This window comes from Pezoporus occidentalis, unplaced genomic scaffold (genome assembly GCF_034315485.1).
Source record: "Pezoporus occidentalis ecotype Australia unplaced genomic scaffold, CSIRO_AGI_Poc_V1 ctg119, whole genome shotgun sequence".
Lineage (NCBI taxonomy): Eukaryota > Metazoa > Chordata > Aves > Psittaciformes > Psittacidae > Pezoporus > Pezoporus occidentalis.
Window position 1 is genome coordinate 486060 of NW_026912983.1, and position 24308 is coordinate 510367.

The 24308-nt window shown below is 44.7% G+C and overlaps 1 protein-coding gene across 9 annotated transcripts in view; it reads right to left on the bottom strand.

Annotated features, from left to right (window-relative positions):
* The window catches only part of RERE (arginine-glutamic acid dipeptide repeats), a 222245-nt gene that overhangs the window by 52251 nt on the left and 145686 nt on the right, over positions 1–24308 (bottom strand). For all 9 annotated transcript variants that reach the window (XM_062604094.1, XM_062604088.1, XM_062604103.1 and 6 more), the window contains one exon: positions 20467–20565. In XM_062604094.1, coding sequence (XP_062460078.1) covers positions 20467–20565 — 99 coding nt within the window. The remainder of the gene's footprint in view (positions 1–20466; positions 20566–24308) is intronic.

Consider the following 24308-nt stretch of genomic DNA (forward strand, 5'->3'; position numbering starts at 1 on the left):
GCACTGCCAGGGATGGGGCAGCCACAGCTTCTCTGGGCACCCTCACAGGGAAGAGCTTCTGCTTAAGAGCTCATCTCCCCTCTTCCAGTTTAAAGCCATTCCCCTTGTTCTGTCCCTGCACGCCCTGGCCATGCTCCATCTGCTTCCAGCCCTAGCTGGGAGGCTTTCCCTGTCCTGCCTTTGCAAACAGCCCAGATTGGGCTTGGCAAAGCTGGGGAAAACACTTTCTGAGACTAAGCTCAGGAAGGCTGCATCATGGAGAAGCAGGTCCAGAGCTGGCTGGATGTTCTGTTGGGTCAGAGAGAACAGGATCGTCACAGACTCCTGTAACACAACTGCAAGATGCACAAACTGCCAGCTAAAGAGAGACAGCAAAAAAAGAGGGGGAAAGACCTTCCTGCTGGGGTACAGGAGAGGGCAGAAGGGAGGCAGGTTCCATGGGAACTTCTTGGCCTAAGAACACACATCCTCAGAGCAACTTGCCACGAGCAAGGCTTGGTCCCAAGGTAACAGAACATTCTAAGGTACGACAGCAGCATCTAGAATGAAGAACAAGTGTGATGGGTTGAGGAAGCTCACCTGAAACCTCGGTAATAACAAAATAAACCACCCAAAATCCCCAAATCTAGCACAGTGCACTGGGAAAGAGGAACCATCAAGGCAAATCTACATTCTGGCTGCTGTGACATCCCTTTAACGTGCCCTGCTGCTGGGAGAACAGCATATGCTTCAACCTCTTCTGAACTGCAACTTATTGTTTCCTGTCACTACAGTAGCTCTGCTTAATGCTGTCTTGGATTTTAACTCTGAAGTGGTTTTAACCCTCACCATTAGATGCTCATGCTGTTGTGTGCTCCATCAGTTAACAGCAAGCTGGAAAACTCAACTACCTCGCAAACCTGTGTAACAGACACCATGAGCCTTCCCTAACTGTCTCTGCATGTTGTTCTACAGACCTTGGCACTGCAGTAGATATGTGCAGGTCTCAAGCACGCAGGCATTAGTAGGAGATGTTTGCAGACATACCTACGTTCCCACTGCTCCCTCAGCATTATCTGCCTTTAGCCTACAGCATCTCAGATGCTCTTCTGTTTACTGCTCTGTCTCACCTCTAACCACAGCGCTGCTTTGTCTGCTCCATCAGGAAGTCAGCCTGTCACCAGCTTGCAATTTCAAGTCTCCTGAAGAGGCTGCAGTGAAGCACAGGTCATGATTGGAAGGACCTTATTCTTTTCTCTGACACATTCATGTAAAGCTATGAGAAACTGTTCACACAAGTCTGGTAAGTGCTTGAAGATGTCTGCAACCACCGAGTACACATCTTTGTTGCAAGGGACCTTTGTTGTAGGGGAGTACCTGTGCTTTGATGACCACTGACACTATACACACAAGCTCTTTCACCATCTATTTGGCTTGCAGAAAGTTGTGGAGTAACAGCAAGTGAAGATCCTTCCCCGTCCTTGGTGCAGTGTACAATGCACCAGTGATGCTATGGCAGGAAGGCATGAAGAGGAACACGTGCCAGATCTTGCTGCTTAAGTACAAACTTTAGATATTAAAAGTAAGCAATTCTGGGACAAGTTTAGTTTACTGAGGTATTTTTTCAGCAGTCCCCTTCCACTTCTGTAAACAGGTAAATGTTTCTAAAATGATACCACCATGCTTCCATCTTTCCAGTCCAAGAGAGAAGGCACACATGGGGGTGATGGCTTTGCAGAGCAAGACTGGAAGTGAATCACCACATACACGCATGTCAGTGTGTGTGTATAGACACTCTGGTTGGTTGAAAGCATCCCTTACCTCTGAAATACATTTAAGTCAGTTGGCTTCTTTATTCAGCAGATTGTGACCTCAGATCAAGCATGTACTGAAGCCAAACTTAGCTTTCTTTTAATAGATACTGGCCTGTTTATTTTTCTAGCTCTACTGCATCAAGACAAAATCCTCCTCCAACCTTTGTGGCATTTTGAATATAGCTATTTTCACCAAGTCCTCTCACTCAAAGATACGGACAAAACCACATTTTGATGGTATTCATTAGAAACCAATTGATATTAAAAGTCTTTTTAATTTCTCATTGCCTATTCAAAGGACCTCTTTAGGGGGTCATCTACACATGATAAAAACCTTCTACTCCTTAGGCCACATGGGTGTAAGATCAAGTATACCCTATAAACAAACTGACAATAAATGTATCAGCTGAGAGTAGCCTAAAAATCAGCTTCCCCTCCCGACTGGACCACTTTGCCTTCCTGGATCATTATACTGAACTATTAAACCCTACCTCAAACTGTAAGGGATTGAACACCAAAGCATCACAGAGATGCAGAGAGGCACGGGCCGTGTCCCAGCGCCTGCACTGCACACATCCACAGCCATATACCCAGACAGAAAGTCGTTAAGCAGACTCCCTCAAGGGAATGCCAAAGATCCTAGGATGATAATGAGCCCCCTTCCATGGTGCTGCACTGTTAGCTTTTGTTTTGAACAATAGCTCTCCCATGATACCTCTCGCTTGCTGAAAATATTGGTATTAAGTGAGCATGAGCACAGCTGTGTGTAAATTACATATATAAACAGATTAGATTTGTGTATTTATACTGGATGCAAACACATTAATAGCACATTTGCATACCCAGTTGGCTAAATGAGGTTGCATGCAGAGCAGGATTACTACTTCCAAACGCATTTCTTTAGGGTTTTCAATAAAGTATTTATACTGCCATTCAAGAGGTCAGAGTGGATTCATCAGCCTTCCTCTCCTCTTTGCCTCCTCAGAAGTACACAGAGATGCTCTTGTCAACATGCCCCCCGTGCATCGTCAATCCCTCGTCCCAACCAGTCTGCAGAAAGGACTCACAAGTGAGCAGAAGAAACTCAGCTGGGGTGCTTGGTAAAGGTTATCCACGTTTCTTTTCCGTTCAGTTTATTGAAGGTGATGTTCTGAAGGGGAGTAAGAGCTTCTACATTCCACTACAGCATGACCAACTGTCTAAATGCCAGTTCATAAAACCCTTCTTTCCCTTCTCTGCTTAATGCCAGGGATCAATGCAAAAGTCTTGTATGAACGGCAACGTGATACTGAAGGTGACACAACAGCTCTCAGACATTTCCAAAGCTGGGGGAGAATTCAACTCCTCCTTCACCGCAGGCTTTGAGCTGTCAGAGTGCTGCTAACCTTGTGTGCTAACCCCAGCTTTATTTTACCACCACTATTGTAGCAGAGCTATTTTTATAAAGAGATATTTCAGGTTCACCCGAAGAGCAACCTGCTCTAGTGCAAGGTGTGCCTGCCCATGGCAGAGGGTTAGAACTGGATGAGCTTTAAGGTCCCTTTCCAAGCCAAAGCAGCCTGTGATTGATTCTATGATCACACGGAAGCCGAACGCAAAGCTCTGATTCACTTTGTGCTCTGTGAAAGGGGAAATAACAGCCAAAATATAATCGATTCTGTCTAAACCAAGAGCCTTGAGTTTTGCTCTGATCGTGCCCTGATCATTGGTGCTTTCACTGCACATCCCCAGCCAGCCAGGCTCTCCCTCGCCTTCGCATTTCCCGTCGGCTCCTGTTCAAAGGTCCAGTCCTGCCTCTCGGGTTCACCACGCTCCGGGCCCTGCCGATAGATAAATCATCCCCCAACCTGCTGGTGGAAATGCACTGGCGTGGTGTGATGGCTCCAGCCCGTGTTGCCAAGCAACCCGAGCAAGAGGGATGTCTGAGAAGTGCTGACAAATAGCCAAGTGGCTGCAACAACAGGCTTTCTCTCTCCAAAACGCGGTCGGGAGAAGTGCCTCCCCCGCCTCCGCTCCGGGTGGAACACGGTGGGATTGTAAAATCCGAATCAAAAGGCCATTGTAGTGAGCACACACTTCCTGCTCAATTACTAATTGTTCCGAAGCCGCGGGGAGGCGGCGATCACACAGCGTATGGCACCAGAAATGTGATCCGCTAAACGAGATAAAGTCAACAGCACCCCGAGAAACCTGATCTGAGAACAGCCTGCAGTGGCACATCAGAAGCTGATGCACACATCAAAAACAGGCTGGGTATTAAAGCAGCAGCGGGAGGAAGAAAGGAAAACCTGGCTTCGCTATTGCTGCGCTCTGAAAGGGGTGGTTGATAAACAACCTGGACTCCTTGCAAAAGGAATCCATGGATTATTACAGGCATTATTAGCCACCGTAACGCTATCACTACTGCTGGGTCCCGCATGTCCATGGGATGGTGAACAGGGACACACGAGCGCTCCTGTTTGATGCCTGCCCCGTTTGCAGTTTCCTCTAATGAAATCCAGGTGGGAAGAGGCAGCATTCATTTGTCCTCACCCCTGAGGGTGGTGAGCAGCAGGTCCATCTTCCAAGGAGAGCAACACAAGGCCTGAACCTCCAAAGGGCTGGGAATGCAGAATCCCTCAGGATGCCGTGGACCTCTCCTCTAAACAGTGCTGCAGAAAGGCAGCTGTATTTAACACAGGCAAGCACTTCCTTTCCCTACTAAATATAATCATTTCCACCAGTAAGGAACTTGGCCAACGTGCCCATGTTTCTGTTTCCCTGCCCGTGAGAGGCCTGCTGACAGACATCAGGGTCCATGTGTGCAGGCACGAGAGGCAGAGCAGATCCATGCAGCGCTCCAGCTGCTCACAAAACCTCCCTAAGACATTTGCTGCTCCGTGGTCTTCAGGAGACAGCCACATTGCACGTGTCCAGGTTTCACACAGCTTCTGTGGACACAAACCTTAGGAGCCACCAAGCTGGAGACTGCCTTCACTGCCATAATAGAGCTTTCTATTTATCTAACATTATGGGGAGATCGTTTCCTCCTGTAATCAACAGATCCTCAGTGCTGCAAAGCTGGAGTGATTTGAGGGTGTTTTTCCATAAATGATGCATTTCAAGAGTTAAAGAGAACAAAGGTCTGGCACATTTTGACCCAGAGAAGCAAAACAATCTGCTGCTGCCAAGAGACCACAGAAAGCTTTTGATTATACTGCAGCTTGCCTTTCGCTGTACACAGAGATTCATTTCTCATTGTTAAACCGCTGTTAAAATGCTAATACACAAAAAGCTTTCTTATCCATCAAAACTAAAGAGCAAGGAAAAAGCAGCAGTTGGACACCATGTTCCATTTCAAGGACATACCTCCGTTCCCATAGGACATCTCAAAGTGTCTCCCTTTAATGTAAGGAAGTAGAAAAACAGCGTTTAAGCTGCAAACTTGAAGCTGGAAAAAGGCTGTTTGATTTTCATTCCTAAATCGATTTTTCTAAAGAAATGCTGCATGGTTTTAATTGCTGTTGGCTTTTCCGAACAGGATGAAACCAGGTAAAGTATCAGGCAAAAGCAGAGCTGAAAATCCATCAGCAGCATATGAAATACGAACCAAACTTGTGGACTATCAGCAATGCCCCACCATACCAGCACTCCTCCAAAGGAATGGTTCTCATGCATCAGCCTGGGATACAACCCTCTCTTTTCCTCCCATGCTCTGCCTCTCAAATACCTGTACAAACAGCTGCAATGCCAATGCATTCTTCAAGCTAGGAATATTCCCTGGGATAACAGCAATATGAGAAGATACAGCATCTTCCAGAGGGCTGAAGATGTTCCTTGAAACGTTTCCTCACCTTTTCTGGGCAGAAACAAGCTATCATGGAATAATATCATGGAATAACATCACATATATTGGAATTTCATTCTCTTCATCCTGTTTTCCTTAACAACAGGACTGTTCCTGGACTTAGCTATACTGTGGGTAACCTCTGTGCCTGCTAACACAAAGCAGATCTCCATTAAATCATCAATACTAAACTGCCCATTCGAGGCAATAACATGGGTGGGTGAGCACAGACCCACAGCATCCCCCAACCCGGGCGCTGCACTGCAGCAAGATGGGACCACAAGGCTAATAACTGACATGAGGAATAACACAAAATAAGCTTCCAGTTGAGCTCCTGCTTTAAGCATCAGAACATTTCCATTTCTCTTGCCTTTTTCCCCCAGAAGATGTTCTTCTTGTTACACAGATCAGACAGAGGTCTGCAGACGTGTCCATTTACTCAAGTTGAACAACTGTTACGCAAGGCTGAAGTTGTTCTCTTTCACTGTGACAATTTTCTGTCCTTTCAGTCAATTTGTAACACTAAGGATAAAAAAGCAGCACTCACTTGAACACAGTCTGCTCCTGTCAAGGCTCAAGCACAGTATTTCTAGTGGAAGTGCCCCTGTTGCAGAGCTACCGTTCCCCTAGGATTTCAGGCATTATTGTCAATTATTCTGGAGCCTCTTTCTGCCTTCAGACAGTCACTTTATGCAAATGACCAAAGGAAACAAATACAATAAAACCACTTCAAGAGCTCCTGTACTTCGGAGCAATGAACAAATCCAAGCCTAATGAGACAAAATGGCAGCAAGAATCCCCAAGGAAATTATCCATCCGGAGAGGCAAGTGTTTCTGTAGGTGACTTAGCCTAGTGAATAATAATTGCTGTTCCCAGTAGCAATGCCCAGGTTTGAGTTCAAACACTAAGATACAAATGTCCCATCCCTGGCAGTGTTCAAGGCCAGGCTGGATGGGGCTTGGAGCAAGCTGCTCTAGTGTAAGGCGTCCCTGCCCGTGGCAGGGGTTGGAACCGGAGGAGCTTTAAGGTCCCTTCCAACACACACCACAATTCCAGTTGTGACCTTACTAAAATGACATAAGAAAACCTCTGCAAACCTCCTGACTTCCTCCAGCATAAGTCTGCTGCTGGCTGCAATGTAGTGAAGAGATACCTGAGGGCACAGATCTGGATACAAGAAACACTAGTGATGATAACATCAAAGTCCAAGCTGAGAGCCATATCCTCAGCGAGGCCTTTCCTGTACCAAGCAGAAAGCAAACATCCTCCTGTGACAGGAGCTCTTCATCCTGCCAAGTTGTTTGCAAGGAAAACAGGGTGTTCTGATGGGTTTCAGGAAGCTAATACTCACTCACAGTGAACTGGAGATTCAGTCATTCCCATTCTCACCTGGGATGGTGCAGGACCAGCAAACCTTGAATGCTCAAGAGCAAACTGAGCATGTTCACAATCCAGCTCTTTGGAAAGTTGAGCCTTCAAAGCCTTGTGATTTAAGATTGTTTTTAATCTGTGTTTCATAAATTGTTTGGGTTGGAAGAGACCTTAAAGCTCACCCTGTTCCGACCCCCACCACGGCCAGGGACACCCTAAAACCCCTGTGCAGATGTGGGCTGCGGCAGCGTACGTTGCATCTGTGACTGTTATGAGCTCTGAAGGCTAAGGCCAAGGACAAGTAAACCCAACCTGGGACACTTAGAAGATAAGGGCCCGGTTAAGGGGGAGAATAATTTCCTAACAGTCACTGCACACATCCTTTGATACCTTTATAGAGAACACCCCAATTCGACATTCAAGCGACTGAATGAATCCTTTAGTTCAGCTGTGTTCAGCCTGATCCAGACACACAGGGGTTTCCTAGGAAGAGTGGCAGCATTCTGAAATCACAGAGTACATCCTCTTTCAGCAAGGCAGTGAAAAGGCCTAACCTTTTCCAGGGCTTTTTACTGATTGCTACTTAAAGATTGCCATCATACCCTTATATTTAAAAGAATCAGAATGTAATAAACAGCACGAATGCTGTCCTAATTCTAATCCTTCAGGTTCTGCCAACAGTGTGGGTACAGGCAGCACCCAAGCACCCAAAATCAACAAGAAGACTGTTGATAACAAAGTAAATAACCAGTCAGCTAAGCTTGAGACTTAATAATTACATTAGTGCTATTACTATTAACTAATAAGCCCCACTGCACAAGGTTTCAGTTCCCTGCACCCGCATCATGAGCACACCCCACAACCCTCACTGCTCAGTTATCCCTTTGTTTGGGTCAGAAGCACGTATGTGATGCACTTCTGCAGCGTGGCCACCCAATCACCGAGGAAGATGCTGGCTCGTGGTGATCTTGGCAGTAACGTATAAAAGTGGTTTTAGAATAAATCAGACAATTCCTAACTTCCCTTTTCTTGTGTGTAAATAAAATCATTTGGGGAAGAGGGGGGGAAGTGGTGCCAAATGTGAAGAAGCGACACAGGGAAGAAAAGAGATTTGAAATGAAGGACTAAAAATGCACCTGTAACAAAGTGAACACTGGCAAAGGAAACATGAAAGGTGGGTATTTATAGGGAGGGAGGCAAGGGGGGAGTGGTGCTGAGCCTATGGAATTGCGTCCCCAGACACGCAGAACTGGACAGTATCTTCCATAACGGGTAAATGAAATATGCACCTTAATAAAACAGAGGTGCCCTCGTTTGCCTTCCCCTATTTGAAACTAATGGAATGTTTGATTTGAGTGTTTGACGTTATTCCAGTGCAGTGGAGGGTAATATGCTGTGATGCTTATTTATTAGCTCCTCTAAATGCATAAGCCGCTGCCTGCTCAGTCTCCCCACGTAGCCTAAAAGCTGTATAAATCTGAGCAGATACTAAGGGGTGGGGGGAAGAATGAAAGGAAGAAAAGGAACAAAAGAATAAGTAAAACCATGCTGGATCGTGCACAAGTGGATAAGGGAATGAGTAAGGTATCAAGAGGCCAGTAAACACTGAAGCAAAACCACAAACCCAGAAGCTACGTGCATTTGGAGTCTTTACCACAACATACTCAAAACCACAAGGCAGCACTGGACAAGCAGCACGAAAGTAGCAGCTTTGAAATGCACCCTCACGAGCGCTGAGCAACGCAACAGATCTTTTACACAACACTTAACACAAGGAGGAAGGAAAACCTAACCACATGCTAGCTGAAGAGAGCCTCTGCAGAAGCACACACACTCTTTACAAGCTGTCCGGGCGCTGCTGTGTTGGCGTTCATCTGTGTTGCCCACGTAAACAGTAGTGGAAGCTACTCAGCTACTATGAGCTGCAGTAAAGAGCTTTCTTCTAGGGTGGCGTTTCCACGCTCAAATCTCAGCTCTCTTCTCTTCTGAATCCCTCACATTTGCTCCCTAAGCCAGGCTCCAAAGTGAAGCCTTCCTCAGCAGGTCCTGAGCATCTCCCTGGATCAAGCCCTTCTTTGCTGTCAAGTTCTCTTTCTGGCAGTGCAATCATGAGCTTTCCTGGCACTGTTACCCTTGTAACTAATTAGGAACCTTGAATGGATGCAGAAAATGATTAATATTTAGTCACTGTGCGCCTACTACAGCGGCAGCCGATTATCAAACAAGTGACACCTCCACAAACTTCAATTAAATAATGGCTCCCAGAGAGGATTCGGAGGCACTGACAGGATGGCAAGTGATTGCAGTAACAAAGCTGAGCAACTGGTGATGGATCACAGTTTGTTCACTCGCTCTGTTACAGCCTGTAATAGAACAAATGATCATTTTTCAGCCTAATTGAATCCGGCCGCCCAGCTCATACACAGGAGGAGGCAAAGCTACATCATTTGCTTCATTAAAATGCATTTTTATGTCATTTCAAAGATACCCCCCCCCCCCCAGACTAGTGCTGTTGATAGGGAAGATTAGGAAAATAAAATTGATCATGCACACAGAGCTTGCGAATGAGGTGTGCTTTGGCATTCATCCTGCTGACGCTCGGGCAAGGAAGGTAAGTCCTGAGCACTACAGCACGCAGAGCATCCCTATCGTGACAGGAATCCAAGTTTAAGTGAGAACTGTGTCATTCTCTGCTGCAGTGGCCACTGGGCCATGTGAACTGATTCTCAGATGAGTTCTCAGGCAGAAGCACAGAGGAGCTGATGCCACTCAAAAGGCCTGGAAAAGAAATGCCTGTTGAAAAAGAGCCTTTCCCAACATTCCCAATCAAAACTTCAAGCAAAAGCGCTGCATTTCAGCTATAACCTTCATCATACTTCCCAAGACGTTTTGGTCCTCTCATGTGCCACAAGCCAAGGTGGCAAACCTCATCTTTCCTCTCCCCTCTCCAATCCCCACTTTAGCTTTCGTTGCTTGGAGATGCCAGGAAGAGATCTAGGAAGCTAAATAGTCATTTAAAATTAGTTACCCTTTGACACTGGCAAGCACGTTTGTTTTCTTCCATCTTTCTAGCTTGGCCAAGGAAGCAACACAGCCTCTCTGCCACCTCTCTGCAGAGCATCACTTACACGAGGAAGTGTTGCTCTGGCAACAAGCATCGGTTACCGAGCGCTGCCAGGCACCGGAACAGAGAGCTGTGTTTATCCTACCAAGCATGAAGCATGGACTGTGCTCCACGCTGTTTCCTGTCTAAAATACTCTTACCTGTACCCAGCTCTGCTCATCCTGAGCCTGCTTGACCTACACCTACTCCAGCCACAGCTTAGCCTTAGGATTCATTCCCCTTACTAAGCTGACCTGACAGCATCTGTGCTCAAACAGGATGAAGTTCAAGGCTGTGGCTTTAAAGCAACCTTGTTAGGGACCTTGAAGATCATTCCTCTCCAGGTTTCCGGAACCCCTTCAAGCACTGGAGCTGCTCTAAGGTCTCCCCTTAAGGAGCCTTCTCTTCTCCAGGCTGAACCAGCCCAGCTCTTTCAGCCTGTTTCCATAGGAGAAGTAGTGAAAATAGCGATTTGCCCTATCAAGTAATCCATTCCTGGGCTCTATGTATTTCTTAGAGTGTAACTCCAATGAAAGCATTCCAAAATGAAACACTTCTACCTACATCAATTTAGACTAAGCCAAAATTACTTGGAAAGATGCTGGAGATTTCTATCATACACTTCACATGGAAAAATGTCAAAGCACTTCACCATTATTTATTACTATATTATAATAGCACTTGAAGGTATTAAGGAGGATTTATATTTCCTAACACCTGCAAAACAAACTCAACCAAGCTACTGAAATGCCAGGACTATTGAACTAATGTGAAATCAAACCAAGAGCTCTGATGCTGCTGTGAATTCCAGCCAACACATCAGTCACCACTCCCTCACTATTAGAAAAGGGGAACCTAAATATAAGTCTCTGCCCATGGCAGGGGGTTGGAACTAGATGATCTTTAAGGTCCCTTCCAACCCAAACCATTCTGTGACTCTAAGCCATGCTTTTTATAGCACTTCTGAAAACAGGCAGCTAACCATCATTTATATTTAAATCATAAAATGGCTCTCAAAAGCATAAATAAACTCACACAATCCCAGATGCTGGAGTGTCGGGATAACCTACACCAAGGAGCACGAGCCTGAAGGCTATCTAAGGCCATTTATTACATCTGCTTTCAGAATGGGAAGCAAACTGTGAAACATATTAAGACTATCAGTCTTTTAAAAGTCAATCATTAGTAACAAATATGGATTATCTTAAAGAAATTGAATTCAGACTTTGGAAATTAAGTTATGTACAAAGAAACAGAGCATAAACAGAGCAAAAACGCTCTGATACATACCGTCCTTTGAAAATCAAGGCACACAGCATCCTACCCCAGCAGACAGATACAGGGCAAAGGAGTTTTACCCTGATGTGGAGAATGAACACTTACAATCACTCAGTTCTGTTTGCTATGTATGCTATGCAGGTGATCCCTGCGCTCTCCAGATGCTCCAACTGTTTTAATGCCATGACTCAGTTTCCTTTTGGAGGAGAACAGGACACAGGGTGTTGCTATATTTAAACCAGATTCCGGATCTCTTAGCAGATAAGATCTGAATAAAGGTCAGAGCATTGAAGGCAGTAACTGTGTCACTGACCGGAATATCATCTGATGGGGAGAAGGAGGAAAGCCAGGCGAGCATCAGCACACTTGGGTTGTTTTCTTCCCCTGCACAAGGCCAGGGTGAAGAGTCTTTGTTTCAGATGTGATACCACTGAGCTGCACAGCTCATGCTTCTATACATAGAACTGGTAAGATATACACCAACATTAAAACTGACTCCAGCTCTGTTGCTAAGGAACTACAGCGGATAGCTTTTTTGGCCTTCTTCATTTATAAAATAACCACTCTGCCCTATGGGAGAAGGAATGCAATCTCTCAAGTCCCCCAGCGCCTTGTTCTCGTTTTTAAATGAACACAGGAAGATGATCGAGAACGCTGGGAAGTGTAAGTGATCTCCATTTTTAAGATGCCCTTGAAAATGAGATGAAAAACGTGGTTTCGACAATCAACTGCTGTCGTATTTATTAATCTTTCAAGCAGCAGCTTCCTTCCCCTTGGCAACAGTGAACTCTGTGCCGGTGCTTCTGTGCCTCTCCTGCAAATCTTGCTCTAGAAAACAAAACCAAACACCAGCCTCTGAAAGCAGCCATCATTTATTCAGGTTATACTGGAGTTAAACTTGGGAGTTTAGAGTTGAGCTTCCGGCCCCACGCACAGAAATAGCCTTCTAAGCTGTGGCAAGTGGCCAGTGTAAATATTTGTTGTATTATTTGGGGGGGATCAGCAATATGGTGAGTGCTTAATAGATAAAAATAAGCCACATGAAGGCAGAAAAGGCGATGAATCAAGAACCATATGGCAGCTCAACAAAGCAAACAGAAATGATATTGTTAAGAGAAGACTAACTTCTCCGGCAGCTGGGGAAAGATCAAGATTAGTGAAAGCAGTGAAATCACCCAGTTTGAAGCCAAGGTCACTGATGGGATTTATGGCTTTATCCTTTGCTGAACATGAAATACCCAAATCATTTTCTTCTGGAAATCTACTCCCCCCACCCCATTTGGGCTCTCATTTGCTGGAGGCTTTTACAATTCATTCCTTCTCACAGCTGGTTGAACAAGGGAATCTTTTGGCAAACTAAAAACGGGAAATTGATCGCCCTACACAAACTTTCCTGCACGTACAATTGATTTTTAATTCACTGCCTTATTTCCAAAAGGACTCGGCAATAAACTGAGTGCTGAATGCGGGATATTGATCCCTCTAAACAAGGGCTTGGCTCAAAGAGTGATGCACGTTAATCACAACCAAAGAGATTATCATCTTTTGTCTGGAAACCTGTGTTTAAACTAAATTCCCCTTTTGTAGCCATATCCCACCTTAGACTTGCCAGCTGTACTGCACCTTATAATCTAGTAAACCTGTCAGCTACTAAGGAACTGTAATTCTATGCAACTTTTAAATAACAACTGTTCTCTCCCAAGCAGAATAGTCTCACCCTTCATCAGTTACTGTGAGGACTGAGGGTTCTTTTACATCCAAGTCCTTAGATAAGCTACAGAGAAGACTGTACGTTCCCAATGTATGTTCCCACTCTCTCAAACTGAAATCACATTTATTCATTCTTCAAGATCCTGCTAAACCACAGCAATTTGGGTTTGGTTCCATGGTCAGCAGTTACCGATTGCTGAAGTCCAGAAGATGTTCATTGAGTCTGAACCTTAACGTTGATATTTTGTGGGCGAGGAATTAAAACTAAGCAGTAACTCAGACCTTAACCTCCTAAGCCCACTCCATTACTCACATGTAGCCCTGCAATGCCATCTCCTTTTCAAACATCCCTTGATGATTCCCCCCCCGCCCCGACTATTCCAGCGGCTCCGTTTCAGTTTTGCTATGAATTACATTTTCTATAGCTGCCACATAAACAGCAAATAAAATTCATGGTATTTGTGCCCCAGTAAGCAGCTCTGTCTTCCAGCATATCAGAAAAGCCTGGCTTCAAAGGGGTGAGCAGTGAAAACAATCATTTCAGGAGCAGATACTCCAAGAAGGGCAGATGAGAGGCATTTAAAGATGATTCCAGGCAAAGAAGCCAAGCAAATCAGTACATGTGTTTTGCATAAGTAATTGCTTGACCAGCTACACTGGATTACAAACACTCACAGACACGTTAGGGAACGAGTTTGCCATATCCTGTCATTTTTGGCAGAAGGACCTCCACTTGGATTGTATGAGAAATGAGCTTTAAGCCAAAGCCAGGTGTTTATGAACTTGTAAATCCATGTACATGGCAAATTAGGGCTTATCACCAGCCAGGATTAAGTATCCCTGCTCAATATTTAGGAGGTTGGTTGAATGTAGGTTACCTCAGCTGCTCTACATCAAGAGCAATGTCAAGTATTTAAAGGGCAGCGTATTTCATGATAAAATGTATTTTCAAGGACATCATGGTGTGTCATCGGTGGTTCTGCACAAGTAAAACACCCTCCTTCCTAAGGAACACTTAATTTCCTATGGGGAATTCAGCATCTCTGAAAAGATGGGACCAAGCATAGAGGAAAAAGGAGAAAGCATCCCAAGGAATAATGCAAAACTATTGTTTCACCCAGATTCTCCTTATCTTTAGAAGCCGCAGCCCTGAATTTCCAAGGTTGTTCCATCAGCCTCGCCAGTGTTCCTCATAATCCACATCTGAATGGTAATTAGGAGCACAGGTCCATGCAGCAACAGCATCCCTGTGCAATAAACTGCAACGCAGCAGCAGCGAACTCTGCCTGTAGCTAGCATGCATAAGTAAACAGAATTAATAACTACCCAAGTGTGGACGGGTGACTTAATCTGTTTCGATTAGATGCAGCTCAGCCCGAGGCCTTTGTGTTATTTAAAATGTGTTCATCATGTTTAATTAAAAACCTAATAAACTAGAGGCTCTTTTAGTTCTGATTTATATTTCTCTTCTGGAAGCTGAATTGATTTTGTTAGTACTTTCGATACAAAAAAAGACAGAAAACCCCCCATATTCTGACTAAGGAAATAAAACCGTGAGATTAAATCAGGACTGTTCTGTGAAGAACACTCCAAATGAGTTTATTTCCTTCAACGTTTCTAATCCACAAGGTGTACCAGGATTGAAAGTCATTTCCAAGTTCACAAAACTTCAGATGAACATTGCATCCTGTGTAAATGATAGGGTTTTTATCTGAAATAGAAGTGTGCACAATAAGCTCATTTCTGGACCTGGAACAAATAGAAGGTCAGAACTGTACTGAACATCACTGAAAGGATAAAAAGTCATTTTGCAGAGAAGATTTTGTCCCCAGAATGGGTGGAAATTCTGCAAGGACAATTTTCCCTGGGAAATATTTCCACTGAAACCACGCCAGGAAATAGGGGTGTTCAATTTAACCCCAACTGCAAGAAGGTAATGACCACAGTTCCAGATTTGGAATCTGTGGAAAGCAAAGCAGCGTATCACCAGTTTAAATCCAGGCACTCAGGTTTGTTGTGCCTGTTCCCCATAGACAAACTCCAAGCCTGCATGTTTCAGAATGCAATTTGAATGTCAGTTTTGAAACGTTTCCAACTGGAGAACAACTGACTAGCACCGTCCCAGGCTTAGTAGGGAGTTCTGATGGCTTGCATCAAAAACGCCTGTACTCTTGTCAAAGATGGAGACAAATTCAGAGGTGACCATGAGATGCAGAGTAGCTCTCGCTCACCTTTCACTCTGGAAATCCCTTGTTGAGTTTGAGTGAAACATCTTTCTCTCAGTGAGTTGCAAGACAGACAGATGGTAACTACATCTTGCTTGTGCTACAACCTACCGGCGCGCAGTGATGGGTAACAGTGTTAGAGAAGCTGGGTGCCACTAGCTCTTGAGACTAGAGAAGATGGCTGAAGAAAATGAAAGGAGGGAAGTGGCTACTCTGCAATCCCATTTTAGCAGAAGATACCCTATAGAACACATGCCCCATGGCTAAGTCAGCTCCCCTTCCCCAGCTACACGAGCCTTGCTCAGCAGTGTCACGACCCATGTCAGGTGGGGCATTCAGTGGTAGGACACTTGTAAGAGGGCACTGCCACCAGCTGTATCAACACAGGGGATGTGCTGCACGGCTTCACGGGATCACAGATCGGTTTGTGTTGGAAGGAACCTTAAACCTCATCCAGTTCCAAGCCCCTGCCATGGGCAGGGACCCCTTCAACTAGAGCAGGTTGCTCAAATAATGCATCTACTCAGAACTGCGCTGCCTTCTAGCCCAACACTAACAGGATTCCACCAGATAACTGCTGCTAGGTATCAGTTTATAGGGTGCATGCCTATAAAGTGCTTAAATACAGCATTATATACAATGGCTCAACAAATTTGTCCACAGAAATAAAATCATGAGCATTACAAGTGAATCCAACCCCCCCTTCACTGGAAATTGATGCTGTCAGGTGGAGCATGAGCCTTTATAAACAGGAAGCAGCTGCTGCTCGAGCTGCGTGTACAGGCATCAGTAGAGAAGTTACTTCAGCCCCTTCTGTTAGGCAGTGTGGAAGCCTGGTGGTCACAGTATGCTTCTGAATTTACATACTGGAATAAGAAAGGCTTAAAAATAGCCACAGGTTTCAAAACACGAGGGAGACAACAAACCTCTGTCTCCATATTCACAGAGCCCTCCGTTTAATTCAATCACGGGCAGATTTTATCCTCTGTTTAAGTTGATCTAAACCTCTGTAACCACATCAGCAGGAGTCAAAACAGCATCGCTTCTATCCGTGATTTTAATCAGTTTGATCGCTGCAAAGCAGCTCTTGCTTGACTGTTTGGTCACAGGCGAAGCTGGTTTAGTTAACAAGAGAGGCTTTATCTATGGGCAACAGATAGTCCACAGAAAGTGTTAAAAGCTTCATAAATCAGTAGGTTTTCAGTGAATTTGAGCTATTCATAGTGTTGTATCACAAATCCTACAGAGACCTGGGCTGGGCACAGTGTTGCCAGCATGTGCACAACAAAATCAACTCCATGGATCACCCAGCACAGTGGAAATGGACTCACTCAAAATGCCAACCGAGTTAGAGATGTTTTGACTTGGGGAAGTATCAAGTTTTAAGGGTTACTTGGTACCAGGTCAGTTCTTTCCCTCCATTAACATGACTACGCTTCTACTTGGGATGCTCTGCCACCTTGCCCAGTTACCTGTCATTGCTGCAATGCTCCTTCCCCTCTGCTCTCTGCCCAGCTGCACATCTTCCCTGCAGCAGACCTTTTCTGAGGCTCATCTTAAGAATCTGGCAGAAAATCAACTTAACAGGGGACTTTGGGTGTCCTAGAGGCATGGCAGCAGGCAGAACATGGTCATAGGGTTATAGAAAGGCAGGAATGGAACAACTGAGACAACAAAAGCCATGATCTGCGTTATTTCAACAGGCCACACAGCACAGAGCCATTTCTCAGTTCAGGAGTTTGAATGACCAAGCTTTGTACCTGGAGTGGTACCTGCTTCTTTATCCAAGCTGTAAAAATTAAGGAAGCAGGTATTTTCTAGGCCAGCACAAACAGGGCCGTAGTTTGAACCTAGGTCTTCCACTTGCCTTAGAAGCCAGTCTCTTGGACTACCAGCCACTACTGAGCATCTTCCTGCTCATCACTTGCCACTATGAGATGGAGAGAAGACACACGCTTAAAGCTCTCACCAAAATTTAATCATTTGGGCCATACTTTTGGTTTGACACATCAGTGTTCCCTGGAAAATGCTTATGGAGTTCCTATACAGCTTTATGTATCACACAGAGAGTCCTCCTCAGTTTCAGAGCCAACAATAAGGAACCCTCCCTTACAAGCCTCAGCAGTGCAGTGCAGCTGCTTCAATCCGGAGGGGGTTTCACCCAGTGCCAGGGCCAGCCCTGCTCTGAAGCTGTGCAGGTGGAGCTTAGCTGGCTATAAATAAGAGCACGGTTTGATCTCTGGCTCTGCTGAGGCTGGAGGGCTGCCAGATGTTTCTGGAAACTTGGATAGAACAGAACAAGAACAAATATGATAAAATGAGCTGAGACTGACAGTGATTTATAGAGTCGATGATCGTTACTCTGTGCTCACTTTGCACTTCTGGAGCAGTGGTTTACTTCTCGCTAAACTTGGCTTTTTCCGTTTGTGTGGCTCTATTCTTTATCATTTAACACGGACAAATTCATGTCAAAAAGCCCTCACATGGCGTTCACAGCATGGTGCAGCTGATGGAAAAGGAAACAAGGAAAGGGGGAAGAATCTACACAGGAAAACTGCACGTGGGACTGTGCAATTTAACCCTGAAGGTGGGAAAGGATGTGCGCAGAGAAAACAGAAGTTAACACAATACAAACTTCCCAACAGGGTGGAGCACTCCAAGTGCTTCTTCCTACCGCCTGCTCCCGGAACAAAAGTCCCTTTTATGACAAGATAACTGTAAAACCGATCAGGAAACTGTGTTATGGGCTTTAGACTTCTCTCTGCTTTGCTGCCCGTGCTAGCACATGATCCCTGCTCACTCGCCGTCACCTCAGGGGTTCTTTGATGGATTTCGGCATAAGCCAACTTTAATACAGGTTTATGTGAGCTGGCCTAGCCCTAATCTAGCTTTTGCAGAAGGTGTGCATAAGGGGAGAGCAGGCACACAGAACTCATTGGAAGAACTCCCTAAAAGACTTCTAGAGCTTAAAACAAAGTCTCTGCAGCCACTGTCTGAATAATTAACAAGTGCTGAGAGCCCATGGAAGTTTTACCCACTACGGATCAGTTCTGGTTTACAGCATCAATGTCAACTGCAGTAGAGGATTACAAGAGCAAAAACCCACTGATTACTACTTGAAATACATCACCAAATAACTAGCTAAAAAATGCATTCATTCAAAGGGGGAAAAGAAACAAACAGGAAACCCAAACTCGTCACTTTTCGCTGAGCAATGCTGTCTTGCACCGTAGCAGACTTCTTTCCAGTTATATACCTGTTAAGTGTACATGACAAGATGGATGTTTATCCCACTTATTCCAATACAGTATATAAGAGAAGGAGCTTTTCCACAGTGAAATATAAAAGCCATAAACAACTCAGGTGGTCTGTGATAACTATTTCATCATAACTAACTCCCAGCCAGCTGATTCCCTACTTCAGTACACGCTGCAGCCTAACTATTGAGCTAGGAAATAGAACGTTTTCCCATTCCCAAACCAAGCGGTGCCTGGTCAACTCCTGTCACCCCACGTTACCTTGCACAGGGATCCCTTCTGTGAAGCTTTAATTAAGAGCAGCATTAAACCAGAACCCAGTTCTCAGCTGTAACCCAAATCAACTGGTTCAGCGCTTCTCCTGGGTACTGAAAACGCCCCGGGTTCACTTTGAACAGGCAAATGTGTGCTGGCTTGAGCTGCAAGGGCTGACAAACAAAGGGTTGTAACGCAGCAGCCTTCGGATTCCAGCCGCTGCCAGAAAATGCCTCTCGTGATGAATGCGCTATTTAAGAGCGTGTTTGTTTACAAGGCCTCAGCAAATGAAGAATGTGTAATTTGCTCCCAACTTCCCATGATTTATTGCAGCTCAGAGCCCCACAGAAAGCTGGTTCATAAGCACGGCTGCATTGTATCAGATGGATAAAAACGAAGCCAGCAGAAACCTCACAAAGGCAGCAATTAAGTTGTAGAACGAACCACAAGGAGCACCCCTGCTTGATGGGTTCTCACACAGATACCATCTCCTCCACATCTGGAAGCGTACCCATAAATAAATACATGTGGTACATGAGTGTGAAGGGCTTTCCCTGCAGCAAGCCCTCTCTGTCAGCTACAGCTTTGCTGAAGAGGTGCCTTTCTTGGGTCAAAACTATCCTTTCCCACTGATCATAGTGCAGAACAGCATCATTTAGTAGGCTAAGAACAGTAACGTTTCAATCCAAAGCCATGCACCCCAAAAGCCTCAACCTCTGTCTGAAGGGGAGAATGACACGTTTAGATGTTCCTTCTCTGCCTGCACAACCCCAAACCTAGAACGACAAACTACCAGCAGCCATGGGGAAGAAACAGCACTATGACTATGAGTAAATTGATGAGACTTGCAGTGTACTGGGATGTTAAATTGTGTGAGCCTCAGCAATTCCAGGTCTGTAACTGTGAGGCCACAATAACACACTGCACGTTTACTGCATGCCCCAAATTCATTGTGTCCATACGTTACTCTGGGAGCTGCACAAGATGGATATACCCCTTCAGTACAGTTTTGGAGCCTGACAATTCCTACATACTTTAAAGTAAATGTGGATGGCTAAATCCCAGCCTTCAGATAATCTGGTTTTGGTCTGCTCTTCGTCAAAGGTTCATCCATCAAGAACTATGCCAGTAAACACTTTCTAAGATTCCACAGGAGGGGAAGAAGGGACTTAATCTCAAGCTCTGTTTAGGAGAAGCACTGATAGCCAACCTTACACCAGGCAGCTTGAGCTGACACTGAAATCCTCAATACCAGCAGGAAAAAAACAGGGACAAGACTTTGTATGCCTTTTCCATCTTGTCCTGCTCCAATTAATGAACATTAACAGCTTTCCTGGAGGTGAAAATCAAAGTGAAGTTTAGGGTCCAGAGTTTTGCAGCTATTCATTTACCTCATGGCATCCACTCAAGAACAGTCACTTCATCTTCTTCTCTTATTCTACTATTGGAAAGGTATTCTCCTCCGTCTAATAGTTATGAAGATCAATCAAGACCCCACTAACTCAGAATCGTGCATGAAGATCATCCTGTGCAACAAATTATTTGCCCATAAAGACAATGTCTTGACAGAAAGGAAACTAAGAGAAAGAAAACAGCAAGAGAAGCAACATGAACTATAAGGCTCAAGGGAATAATTCATTTCCCTACCACTTCATCTTCAGTCCAACACTTCTCAATCAGTTTTGGCACAGGTTTCTTCACCAAGCGCTGCAGGGCTTTTCCAGCATCATAGTTACTTTCATGTAGCTAAAAAATAAAGAAGACAAATAGATCATTCAACGGGATTAGCAGGGATCTGATATTGGAGAAAAGCCACTAAAAGGGGCCACAGGAGATGTCTATGCCTAATGATTTTTATTGTTGATATATGAAGTGAAATTTAAACCAACTGAAGGGTAATTGGGATTTCATTAGTAGAAAAAACAGCATTAAACCAAGTGTGCTTTTCCCCTTCCTTTCTCTCCCAGATAACGTTTGAGCCCATAAAGCACTGAAGATTTTTTGGTTCACTTTAATGGTTTTTTTACATCAGAAATTCCAAGGAAAAGTTTAAAAAGCTCCAACAAAAGAGTTTTCCAAAGGATTTGAATTTTAAGCACCGGATTTTGTTCAGATTAGCAGAAACAACTGGAAAACCTCACATACAAGATTGCAAATCACGGGATATCGTGTTTACCCATCCAGAAAACTCTCTTGCAGAGATCACCACGCTGTTGGAAAGGAAGTACAGAAGAGAAGCAAAACCTCTACAGATCGCTGCAGGAGTACATAAAAGCAAGTAGGGATGTCTGTAAGTTGACCTCACTGTCACAGCCCATGGTGTCCCTTATTTCCCCCCATAAACTGGGTATCTATATGATTAAAAGCTGTCTGAAGCAGGCCGTAGACATTTAAATCAGGGTGAGGCAGAGAAACAACTACACTGAAAAATGCATTCAACGATGAACCCAGGAGAATCTCCGGCTCTTAACTCTTGATAGCAAACACTTAGCACGCTGCAGATTTATAGCCTGTCCTATCTTCAAAGTACAGTGGGATTTGAAGGCCTGAAGCACCAGTGAGGAACCTGCCCTATGTCTTCTGGAAATGAGCTCCAAGAACAAGAAATATTGCAGGGATGGCAAAACCTGAATTATCTTCCTGTACCCAAAAGGGAGAACAATTTGCATTCAAGCTTCCCCACACGACAAGAGGCAGTTTTTCTCCACAACGTGCTAAGCAAACCAAAGCTTCAAAGCTACAGATTACCATCACAGAACTGAACACTCTCCAAAGTCTCTTCACAACAGGGACACCCAAAACATGATTCTGTACATGGATTATCTCCTGTTTTTCCTTCCCTGCCTGAGCTGTCTGCATCCTCATCTCTAGAAGCGTCCATGCTGCTAGACCTGGGCTTCAGCAGTCCCAGACAACACTGCAATGAGCATTGCAGAAATGCAGAGGACCGGGTTAGCTGTAAGAGAAGTGCACAGCCCACAGTCACACTGCACACCTCTACAGACAGGGATGAGCACGTTACCAGCTGTATGAGGGGAGAAATTAGTACATTCTGTGTTCCGTTACAAACTGCCTCAAATCTATCATCAGTAGGAACAGATCTGGAACTACTGAAGGTGCTCTCCCACCTCCCCCAAGTTGCTGGGGCATCCAGAATGTTTCTTACACTTGAAAGACTTCTAAAGTAAGTGAAGTACATCTAAAAATCAAAGGTCACTACTGGGCAAAGCCCTCTGATCATTACCTGCAGTGTGTTTGGAGAACAAACAGTAATGTTCCCTTCACCGGCAGCCCGAACAGTTTTTGTTCCTTACCAACAACTAAAATAGCAATAGCTTACAGGGTGTTACTGCTCTAAAACAAGTGCTTGGCTAATATCATGGGAACAAGAAAGCAAACTCTGCCAGAGTGATTTTCTATTCACTTTCAGCTTTTTATATGGCACCTACAGGGAAGTTAAGATAGTCTGTGCAGTAATTCAGAACTGTATGTACTAATGCAGGGTAGCCATAGGAAACAATGCCTCACCTTCCCAAAACCAACCTCCTGCTCACCTACATTCTTCATCTATCTGATCTCTGCAAGCCACTGCCAAGAGATGCACAAGCACATCGGAGCCATCAATAGCACCTCACATGGCTCTCCATCAAGGAGATGCACCTCCTGAGATCTCTTACAGACACCATGGCTTTCAAACCTGCCTCCATAGAGTCCTGTGTCCAACAGAACAACGGCTTGTCCATCTGCCTGGTGACTCCAACAGTGCTAGCTCCCATGACTGCACCTCCATGCAAAGGAAACAAGATCTCAGCCCATCTTACATCAGCCACGCTCAAGTGCTAAGAGTCAAAAGCCGGGCGCACAGCACCAGCGCTAACACACCTCAACAGCCTCAAATGGTTTTTAACTTGCCTTTTCAAGGCTCCTCTGGTATGCAGTACCTACTTAAAAAGGCATGAAAATATGATGTTGTCCTTTCTACTGGGTACACATTAATTTCTCCTCCTTGTTTGCTCTCCAGCACTGGGACCAGATCCATCTGAACGAAAAAAGAACTGTTTGTTTTGCCAGCTCACCTTACAAATGCTTTCTTTCTGTGCATGCCACTACCTAGAAGGGTTTTTCACTTAGGAAATCTGACAGTGTTGAAGAGAATAGTGCTTCTGTTCCTTTTCCCTCTTTCCTCCCTCTCAAAACATGCTGCAATGCCAAAGCCTCTTTGCAATTTGGAGGGCATCTTTCTTTTGCCTCAAGGACAACACGTGTTTTTTTCCCTGGCAGCCCTATTGCCCAAGCAGTTCAATCTGCAAGAAAACATAAATCAGACATGCCCGGAAAGAAGGGTCTGGTTAGGGAAAACCAGAAGGGTTTCCAGGCCATCAGAACTGCCCAGACCAGCAACACAAAATAAAACCATCAACTTTGGACCAAATAATGGCATTAATAACAACCACAACAGCCATAGTGTAAGAGAAGAGTCCTATAACAGAAGATGCAGATGTGAAAACAAGGGACCCGATACAGGCAGCTTTAGAGTCTTCAGAGAAAATGTTACTTTTAGCAAGCAAGAGAAGTAAAACTTGAATATGGAGAAGCTTTTTTCAGTGCCAGGAGGAAAATAATGCAGCAAAAAGGCAAAATGTTTTCTTATAAGGGCCAGAGGTAAATTTACGTGTTTCAATCTGGCTCATTCTCTGCTTATTACTTTTGGTCATGTAATATATATAAAAGGACTTCACTGGCAAGCTACTCAACCATATAAATAATAGTTGATGATGACTGCCTATGGTTTCATTAACTTCTGGTCAGATTCCTCAAGGTATTCCTATAAACAGTACATTACCATCCTGCCACCTAGAGAATCACCAATTTCAGCTGTAACTCTGCCATCCAAGTGTTGAAGCACCGTGGCATTATGTATGTACCCCACTGCAGCAAAAAGGAGTGACACAAACGTGCTTCGAGAGAGAAAATCCAGCACCTTCTGCATCACTGGGCAGATTAAAGAAGAAATTCTGCACGTGCCCGTGTCCAAACCCCTCCTTTCTATTACAACAGCCATTAAAGGATCACAGGCAAGCCTCATTGCCATAAGGTCTGCACATCACCACAAGGTTTCAAGTTCCTACTACAGCTCCTCAGCAGAGCTGCCATTCTCTGTGTGATGCTGCAAATAAATCCTCCTCTTGGCATGGCTCAGCTGTCAGGCACCTCTGCTCTGTAATGAACCCATGAATTACATCTTGCAGCTCTGACATCTCTGGTCTTGCTCATCAAAATATTGTTCTTCAATTGTAATTTATAACTTAATTTAAATGTCCCTTTTACCGTGACCTTTTAAGATGGGAATGGCATTGCATCTGGCAGCTCCTGCTTCAGCAAGGCATCCTTTTGCAATTACAGTCATTATGATCTCTGTTGAAAAGCCCATCTGAGTTAGGCTGCATTCATGCTACAATATTAAATAATTGCAGGCCATTAAGAATGCT